The 10,477-nt window shown below is 44.6% G+C and overlaps 1 protein-coding gene across 1 annotated transcript; it reads left to right on the top strand.

The window, feature by feature from the left end:
• Positions 1-1,030: 1,030 nt before the first annotated feature.
• On the top strand, positions 1,031-2,898 carry RPRM (reprimo, TP53 dependent G2 arrest mediator homolog). The gene has a single exon (XM_008530211.2). It carries the CDS (start codon positions 1,680-1,682, stop codon positions 2,007-2,009), a length of 330 nt encoding a protein of 109 aa, XP_008528433.1. The 5' UTR covers positions 1,031-1,679; the 3' UTR covers positions 2,010-2,898.
• Positions 2,899-10,477: the final 7,579 nt, after the last annotated feature.

Below are 10,477 nucleotides of genomic sequence, written 5' to 3'. Positions count from 1 at the left end.
TTACTAAAGCTGATACACAGTCAACATCCGAAAACTGAAAACTCTTAACTAAAAGACAGTTCATTCTATTTTATGGTGGTCATGAGGTAGCACGAAAACTTTTAAGGAAGCCTCTGAACACGAAATGAATGATGTTTCGGGAGACAAAAATAAGAGGGTTTAACAAGCAAATAGAATGGAAATGAGAACAAAGTCGAAAATGGCAAGACAGCTACCATATTTTTTTTTTAATTCAGTAAATGTATCCTATCAAAAGTTTGTACTAGGCTTCAAGTTACTGGTTTCCAGCTGTTACAGTTGAAAGGAAAAAGGAAGGCAGGGAGGGAGGAAAGAAAGTAGAAAAGAGGGGAAAAAACCCTGAAGTATTCCTCTAGAGCTTAAGAAAAATCTGGCCGGTTTATAACATTTCACTGAAACCAACAGCAAAATCATAATGGGGTGAAGCCTCAATCAGGCCCCTAAAACATCTGTAGTTTTGTTTAAAATGACTAAGGTGAAATACATCAGCTTATGGGAAATGGGGAGGGCATCCAGCAGTTGGCCAGTGTTCTAGGTGATGGATGTTGATGAGCAATTCCCTTAAACATCTGATTTACTGCCAACAGAGAAAAACACTGGAAGCACATCCAAAAACTCAACTACAATTAAGATTACAAGAGTGGCCACTCTGTCCACCTTCCCCTCCCTTACCAGAGAGGTGACCCCACTCCTGCCAACCATCTCCACACAAAGGCCACAGAAGAACACCTCCTTCCCCGAGCCCCTGTTCCTTTGCCTCAAAAATCACTATAAAACCTGCCTTACATTGTTTTCCAGCCGCTTCATTCCTCCCTCCCTTCTTTCCTTCCTCCTTCCCTCCCTTTCATCTTTCCCTCCTTTCCTTGTTCTTTTCCTCCTTCCCTCCCTCCCTGCTCTTTCTTCCTAAAATCACTGCTGTTTAAAAACACTCCCAGATCACCCCTACCCCACTAGAAATCCGTCGCAGGAGAGAAGGAGTCAGGCACAGGCGGCGGGCCCGTGCCTTCGCAAGCACCATCTGGCACCTGCGAGTCCTCGCCACTTTGCGTCCGCCCTGAGGTGAGAGGGGCGGGAGGCAAAGGACGCGCAGAGCCAGTGTGACCCATTTCTTCGGAAACTTTCAGCTGATCGCAGCCCTCCCCCTACCCGAGACTCTTTAACCATCCATCAAGCCAGAAAAGTACAGCGACCTCTGCCTAGCGTTTGGAGTTAGAAAACAGGCGAAGCAACAAAAGCGAGGACAAGAGGTTCGCCCCTCCGCCTCCCCACCGCCCAACGGCAGTGGACGCAGCGCGGCGGCGCGGCCGGAAGGGGCCGCTGTGCGCTCAGAGCAGCCGCCCGGCCGCAGCCGCCGCCGCCCGCACCTCCCACGGCCCCGCTGGCCCAGCCCCGCCAAGTTCCAACAGCCCCCAGTCGAGCGAGCGCCGGGAACGAGCAGCGCCCGGGCAGAGGCAGACGGCGCAGACCAGCCAGGCTGCGGCGCGCGGCGGCGAGGCTCCTGGGAAACTCTCACGGCCCGGGGACTTTGGAAAGGAGAGAGCGAGCAGCCCTCGCGCGCGCAAGTCGGCAAGTGAGCGCTCCGCTCGGCACCTGTTCCTCTCGCCCCACCGCCTTCCCAATCCTCGGACCCGCGCCTCCCTGGGCGCCTGCCCGCTCCCGCAATGAATCCGGCGCTGGGCAACCAGACCGATGTGGTGGGCCTCTTCCTGGCCAACAGCAGCGAGGCCCTGGAGCGCGCCGTGCGCTGCTGCACCCAGGCGTCCGTGGTGACCGACGACGGCTTCGCCGAGGGCGGCCCGGACGAGCGCAGCTTGTACATCATGCGCGTGGTGCAGATCGCCGTCATGTGCGTGCTCTCGCTCACTGTGGTCTTTGGCATCTTCTTCCTCGGCTGCAACCTCCTCATCAAGTCCGAGGGCATGATCAACTTCCTGGTGAAGGACCGGAGACCGTCTAAAGAGGTGGAGGCGGTGGTCGTAGGGCCCTACTGACCGGCCCTCCGGCCCCCGCGGCAGCCGCCCCACGCCTCCCCACTTCGCCTGCCCGGCCGCGCCCCCTCACCATCCGAGACTGGGCGAAGCAAACCTGTCGGAGTCAAATTCTTTCTCTCGACTTCTGCCTTTCGGGATGAAGCGACCCGTTTTTGGCTCGCCTTCTGAAACTCCCCATGCCTGGGTGTAGGAGAAGAGCGCCCAGACTCTAGACTCAGCAGCAAGTGGTAAAAAGAGGGCGATTAGGGCGCAGAACTTTGGAAGCTGCCGATAGCGTGGGATGTGGGGAGACCGACGGGGCGAAGGCCCTTCTCCACCCGCAGGTGGGCCAAGTCTGGGGGCAGATGGAGAGGGCGGGCAGGGGAGAGACACAGCGGCACCGATTGCCTGGTGGCCGGAAAAAGTGACCTGCGTATACGCCACGCAACAGATCTAATGGAGACACACATCCGTGTCCAAATTCGCGCCCAATCCCTCCCGCTCCTCCCAGCCCTGGCGGGAGAGGCGATAAATACCTTTGATTGATAGTACCGTGCCGTTTTAAGGAATTTTGTGTTTGCTTGAATACAAATATTTGATAAGTCCTTTTCTGCCCTAGTGACCTGTTTGCCTGCCTGGGGGCTAGAGTTTTGTCATCGTGGGAGAAGGGGTGGGGGGAGGGGGAGCCTGCGACTGTGAACGGGGTGAGTTGTTTCTTTCATTGCATTCCCAGCTGGGTCTTTTGGGGAAGCTGGTGCCCCAGCTGGCCCCAGGCAAAGACCCGGAACAGAACTCGTAGCTCATGACTGCACGGTTTACGCCACAAAAGTGCTCTTGACATTCGTGACACCGTTTTGACTTTTTTTTTCTTGTTTAACATTTCCTTAATAAATGCAACATTTAAGTGTTTTGTTCCTGGCCTCCTGGTGGTCATTCTGCGCTCCGGGCAGAACGAAACCGGCGCGGTGAGCAGTCAGGTTATGGGCCAGGGGAATTCGCTTTGGAGGGCTACGATGCAACTCGTGGATCCCGTGGAAGGACGAGGGTGGGGGCGAGACGGAGAGGCCTAGGGACAAGTGAGACATGGGCAAGCCTCAGGCACAGGAGCCCTCCTGGAGGCAGCAGCCTTTGTTTTCTCTTATAGTTAATATTTTATATTTCATTTAGGCTCAGCTCTCTGAGCCAAGCGAGACGACAGGAGGCCCCCGCGGGAAGATTACTCTTCCGTGCAGGGCTCCGGCGGGAACACAGGGTTACACCGCTAATGAAAGGAAGAGATGAGCTTGGCCAGCCTTCAGGGAGGGCGTCTGTCCCTGGACCAACGTCAGCAAGACGGCGTCGGGATGCTGCTCAGAAAAAAAAAAAATTAAATGCCAGGAAAAGTAGCTGCTAAAGTACACAGTGACGCTAATTCTCCCTGGGGTAAACCATTGTTACTAAAACATGAGATGCATTTTGTTCTCCGTGTTACCTTGTTCTGGTGAAAGAGCGAGATTGAGAGAGACCTGGCCTGCTCTTTAATTTAGAGTAATTAACCACAGGCCAGGCAAAAGTATTCGGAGGAATTAGCCGAGGTCCTGAATGTCTGAGATGAGAATTAGAGCCCAAACTGGAAGGTTTGGCCCAAGTGGAGCTACACACGGTGCTTGGCACATTTAGGGCTCAGAAATGGAACAGTGTTGGAAAGAAGAGCCTAGAAAACCATGACTGTGAAAATAACCCAGAGAATGCATTAGCCTCAAGCTTAAACTTGAAGAGAGGTTTTGAGCAGTTTATTTTTATGCCTGGAGTAGGATCCTAAATATTTCGAAGAATACAAAGTATCCACTACTATCCTCTAGCAATTAAGTTTGCAAAGACTTCACAATAACAGATAGAAAACTGACTAAAATTAAATAACAATAAAGTGTCCCATTTACTCAGGAAGACGCACAACTGGTGAAAACAATGTCAACAACTCAAAGGGATGGGATCAAAAGGTTTGAGGGTCCTTTAACACCCTGCCCACTATTAAGTGTCTGTTTCACTTCTAAAGTAAATCTTGCCAGAAATTACAACCTAGAATTTTTTTTGAATGCTAATAAGTATCAGCGTTGAAAAAAAGGATTTTGAAGTTTTGCCTGTTGTCCCTAGCTTTTCAGCAGGTAGGATTTGCTTGTTTGCATTTTTTTTTTTTTTTTTTGTATCTGAGGAGGGGAGCCATGTAGTCAAGGGTGAGTCATGGAAGGCAGTTTACTTTTGCTAATGGGTAGCCCGAGAAATGGCGACTTGTTATTTCCCAGATAGTTTCTGTGGCACCAAGTTGGTCTGCTGTCTCCCTGTTTCGAAGGGAGAACAAAGCAGAACAGGCAGTCCACTGTGGAACAAACCAGACATTTAAAATTAAATTCAGTTTTTTGTGGCTGAAGCATCTGCTGAGGGTCCTCTCCTCCCACAGATTTATTAGCCCCCCGGTAAATTCAGTGCTCTGGTGGAAACCGACTTGGGATCAAAAACCAATCAGCTAGAGTTTGTAGGAATCTTGCTTCGCACTCTGCTGCGTGCAAGGTGCATGCTTATAGTGAGTTTCAGACACAGAAAGGTTTCAAACCTACAGGTCTGTTTTTACTTGTTTGTGTACAGCAGAGGTTTCTATTCAAAGCCAAAGTCCTGAAAGTTGAGGGAGGGGCCTGCCCAAGCCCCCACTACTCTCTCCTCTGCTGCTATTACCTATCTCCCCCATCACTGCCGTCTCCTCCATTCTTATTCCTCTGAATACTTTATCACACCTCCTTCCTCTCCCTGCACCCCAAAAGCAAAATTTACAGTTTTTCCTTATCTCAACTATCCAGATTTATTCTCTTACCCCCAGAAACTGTGATTGTCAGGCAAACCAGAACCTGCAAAATTTAGTCCTTTGGTAGAAAAGATTTGTGAACAGAACTCTGTAATCCATGATCTATGCATGATAGGGAAATGCACACGATCTGAAAATATCATAGCCCTGGGGACCATTTCCTGCCAACAACTCTTCTCTACAGCCCTTAGATCCATTCGTTACTTAGAGAGATGCCAAGTGATTCTGGTTTTTATAGATGAGGTGATGTGTGCTAGAAGCTTTTTACACTCCCTATTCCCGATGGCCATGCGGCAACCACTTTCTTGGGGCCCACACCACTCCCTGTCTCACTCTGCCTTTGGCTGTCTTTTTCCCTGATTCTAACAAATGCATTAAAATAAACTTTTTAATCCTGCCCAGAGTTTATGGAGCATCGATCCTTTCCCACAGATGTGCCATAAGGAAAGTGAGCTTTGAAAGTCACTCTGTGTTTCACTTAGGAAAACAATGTCAGCCTTAAGGGACTGGGAATTGGGAGGGATAGATGCCGATAGGCGGATTGTATCATCCACACTTAGTCCACCATTTGGTCAGTGATTAGTGGGATGCCCTGAGAGAGAAGGATGGCTTCCTGTAAAAGCTTGCTGGATCTGACGTGGTCTATGGGGAGATATCTGATACTTCCTGAAACCTTTCTGGAAATGCGGCAGAAGCAGGGAGAGGTTTTCATGAGACACAGAAAGTGGATTAGCAGGGTTGTAACCCCTCTCAGCTTTTGCAGACAGCCACTGCTGCCTCTGAGCCTAATTGTGTGGAATCGACATAAGCAGTTCAGCCAATTGTTGATAAATGTTATTTTTCTTAAGATTTCTGATATGAATCTTCCCACTCTCTCTGAAAATGTATTAGGAACTTGAGTGCTGGACACCTTGAGGGCTGCTGGAGGGAGTCAAAGCAGAAAAGTCACGCTACGGTGCTAAGTTGAAGATCAGACTTGCTCTTGGCGAATGGTCCCTGTGCCTGATTTCTGATTTCCAAACCACCCTGACCTCTCATTGGATCCTGAGTCAGTTCTGTTACTGTGCCTTCCTACAGTAATTCTGAATGAGGAAGAGAAGGCACACTGGACTATGATGTAAAAAAGTTTGGTTCTGGTCTCTAAGTAGCTGTGTGGCCTCATCCTTAAAAATGAGGAAGATGGATTCTTAAAGGACATTCCAATTTGCTGATTCTGTTGAATTAATTTAACATTTCCTTGTCTTTTAAGAAGGTTCGTAGATCTCTTCATTAGGTATCTTAGAAATATATTTTATCATCCCAATCTTGGCCCTTTAGGTGGAAATGTTTACCCCCAAAAGTCAAGTGCTCCTTGACTCTGGATATGTTATTTAAAATAATCAAAGCAGAATTTCAGACACCTGGCTAAGCCTGGGTAGGCAGCTGTTTCTAAGCTAACAGGTCACACATCATCTAACCATTCCTTTAAATATCCCAGATCTCTATGTTCTGGATGAAGCAATGAAAGCAAAGCTCCGTGAACTGGGGAGCAAGTAATTGGTAAATGATTCGTCTGGGTACATACACATCCAGCCTAATATGTACTGTTGTTTATAGAAACTTCTTGGGTGTTTGAAGACTAATCAACAGCCAATTTTTCTCCCTCAAAGCATTTTTCCCTTTGAGCTTCTACAACAGCACACAGCAGCTGTTCCATGTGTAGTTTGGAGCCTTCCTTAGCCCTGGCTTTTTATGCTTGTCACTTTGGGGGTTGAAATGCCAGGAAAGGATTCCAGGGTTCAGTTTGTTCTGTAAGAGTCAGACCCAGTTTGAAAGCCTGTTGAAGCAGCAAGTCCACAGCAATCCCCCAAACAGGAATCAATAAATCTTTTATCCACTTACCAAATCCCGTTGAGGTATGTGCACAATAGCTCAAATGGGATATGTTTTAAAGTGAGCTCTAGCAGTAGTAACTGTTTTCTAATATCTGAATTTAAAAGCTCAATGGTTAATTGCTTCCATGGCCAGTCTCACTCTATCCTCCTTACCGGATGTTTTTGTATTGTTTTAAATGCTTGAAATGTTTGAAAGTCCAGGATTAATTTCATAGCATCAGCTTAGATTTTAAAATTCTTGGAAAGACTAAATTATCTAACATTATCAGCAAGTCATATAGCATTTAGGGTGATCATAATAGAATAGTCTGAATTTGTTACTTATATTTGAGAAATTCAAGATATTTCAGAGGGAGCTTCTAGCAGGACTGTTGTAAGGGTCACTAGATGCATTTTTAAATACTCCTCAGTAGGTTGCAAACAGTGGATTGCCTCTAACCTAAATAACAGTATATACTAAATGAGAATAAACAAAACATATTTCCATTTATTTTACTATTTATGCGTATTTTGAAGGGATGATGGGTAAATAGTTTCCTTTCCTAAATATATGTAAGAGCTTGCTTGCTGAAATATTTTTGAGTGGGTAAATGCAGGCACAGAGTGATCAATACATAAAAGGTCAAGCCATCTGTGATAATGCTGGAACAAAACTCTACCCTGCCCCCTTTTGAAAACTGGTTTCCATTAGATAGTAGTATTTTCTGAACTCATAATTCAAACAGATAACGTTTGTTAAGCACTTATGTATACGTGACACATTACAACTTATTATTGAAAAAATGAAATGACTCCTTACATTTGAGCCATAAAACACAGGCACAGATAAACAGGCATAAGGGAAAGCTGATGATCTACCCACGTGAGTCAGATAATAAAGAAATTGTTTCTATTTACTATTTCTGGAATTCATAGTGTTGTAAATATACATACCTAATTATGCTATAGCTTACGTGTTGGCACGGTTTATTATAGGCAGAAAATTTTACAGTTTTTCTCATCAATTTTTTTTTCACATTTGCCTTCCACCCCCACCAATTTCTCTCTCATTGTGTACTTCTTGCCTCACCCACATCTAAAGATATACTGCCCTGAAAGAGTCATTGATTTTTATCAGACCGAGACTCCAGATGTCTGATTGCTTTGAGAAAAGAATCCCCCTGGGATCCAGAGTGTCTCTTTTGCTTTATTTATTTTCCTATAAATTGAGGAGGATCATGTAGTTCATATTCTAAATAGTATTGATTGAGGCAGGTACACTTGCGCACACTCACATGCTCTGTGTCCCATATTGCATATCCATGAAACCTATCCATTCTACTGCAGACTAAAAGTAAGCATCACATATTCCCCAAGTCTTTGTTTTACACTATTTATTTGTTTATAATGAAACACACATAGAAAAAGTTGCAAGTAAATAGTCCCAAAATGTTCAGTAAATACGATTTATGTGAAGTGCCTGGAGTCTTACAATACATCTATATCTTGAGATATATGTTTCAATCTTGATCTAAGAGTTGGAAAGAAAAAGAAGATAAAACCTCAAGGGACAGAAAATTCAAAGATTATATATTGTATAAGCTTGAAAATCTTTAAACTCTAAGTTAAGAGAAATGAGAGGGGCCCCTAAATTTGAAGAAGATCAATGAAAACAGAAAGAACGTATTAAGTCTCTAGAAATTTACAGGGAGATGCTGAATTCTCAAAATGGTGACTAGGAAATTTTACATTTAGAGGACTTAGTAAAAGGACCAAAGACTACCAAGTGGAAGGACCAAGCAATGTGAGAAAAATTTAGAAGATTGTTAATTCCTTCTCCATTTCTCTCTTCTTCTCTGCGGAGTCTTGGACTAATTGCAAGGATCCTGTTAGCTAGCTCACTTTTCTTATATACAAAGGTCAAAGAGGCCTTGCCAGATCTTCTTGTCTTTATCATCAATAAATATTTATTATTTAGTATCCATTATAGGCATGACTCTGCACTAGATGCTAACTTAGACCTGAAAGTTAAGTGCAAAGTATCATGGAATTTAAAGGGACCTTTTAGAATTCCATCCTCTCTTCTGCTGGATTTGTGTTCATGTGTCCTTGGAGAGCTAGCTACACACACTTGTGACTTTTTCCCTTACAGATGAAGTACTCTCTACTCATCTTTATAATTAATGCGGACGCCTGAACTACTCAAACGTCTTAACTTTTCCTCATGTCTTCAAATAGAATACACAAGGCTTGCTGTACATTATATACTTGAGCTCAAGATAAACACAAATATGGAAGGCCTGAAGAAAGTGCTCCAAATGACTTTCTTGAGGCTATCTCTATTTTTCTACAAATTCAGCTCAGGAATACGTGTTTTATTCATTTCCTCCACCTTGAATTTTCAATGACCAAGTAACAAAAAGGATCAAATGTAAAATTCCCTCCCCTATATTCCGTAGATGAGCTTTCCAAGAAAATGATATATCCTTGTTTTGAGAAACATATTTAGCTTCTAAATGTATGAAATGTTCACACTAGAATGGGTAGTATTAACTAAGATTCTTCGGGTCACAATCAACGTAAACCTGATTCAAGCTAATTTACAAAAGAAAACTGAATTTACTGACTTCTGTGACTTGTAAGATCAAGGATATAGGTGCTTCAGTTGCATGAGAAGCTGATGTATGATGTCACTCAGATTCTTCCATTTTCTCCATCTTTCAGTATAGCTCTTTCCACATAGTAAGAAAAAGAAAAAATAAATGGATTCCTTTAGGTCAACACTCACATTTTACCAGCTTCACAACCATAGCAGAAAGAAATTGTCTTTTCATGGGCAAACTCTGGCCCAGTTTGGGTCATGTGTCCATCCCCAGGCAAATCTCTGTGATTAGGGTGGGTATAGGAAGAAGGATGTCCTGGGTCAATGCCATCCCTGTGGTGCGGCGGGGAGAACAAGGGGAAGTAGAGTCAGTTCTGGTCAAACCACAAGGCCGTGAGTCCTTACATGAGAAAGAGATTCTATTATCAGAAGAAGCCATAAGGTTTCTGGATGGCCTAAAACCATTGTCACCCAGTTCACAGGAACCAGAGCCTAGAGCGGTTATGTCATTTTCCCAAGGTCCCACACAGCTAGCCAGTGGTAGAGCCAGTAGAGGGACACATATCTCCTGACTCTTAATTTAGTATTCTTTTAAAAACTGTTTATTCTATCAACTATCTTTCAGCAAGGCTCAGGAGCTTTTTATAGTTTCTTTCAAGATTCCCTGAGTTTGTGTTGATAAGCTCCAAGCACCCTGGAAAATAGCCTGGATTTCTGGGGTAGGTGTTGCAACCACCTTGTACCTGGTTACATGCATTTTCACCAGTCATTTGACATCTCTGTTTTTTTATGAGAATAAAATCATCTGCCCTCCCTAGACTCGGCTAGGTATAAAAATATCTTTAAGATGAGATGGATAAAATATTTAGCATTTCCCAAGTAGATCTGACAAATTCACTTTGTTGGAGCCTCTTTCATGACCCGCCTTTCTTGGAAATGCTGCTGCCCTGTAAGTACATATGATATTTTTATTACCTTTCTTTGAATCCTTCCTTATTCTGTTTCTAAATTTCCCTGGTCTAAACTCATCCTAACCCAGAGAATTGGCTTAGCTTTCTTATCCACATAAAAACTGAACCATCATTGTTCACTTCTTTGGGTTTCCAGCTGCTTTGCCTGCTCCACGCTTCTGACTTAGGGAAATTACCTTGCTGACTGACTAGCTGCTTTGCAAGTATCTTTTCCCCACTGTGAGTCT

This window comes from Equus przewalskii, chromosome 17, assembly GCF_037783145.1.
Source record: "Equus przewalskii isolate Varuska chromosome 17, EquPr2, whole genome shotgun sequence".
NCBI lineage: Eukaryota > Metazoa > Chordata > Mammalia > Perissodactyla > Equidae > Equus > Equus przewalskii.
The sequence above is the reverse complement of the archived record's forward strand: the minus strand, read 5'-3'. Positions and strand labels throughout refer to the sequence as shown.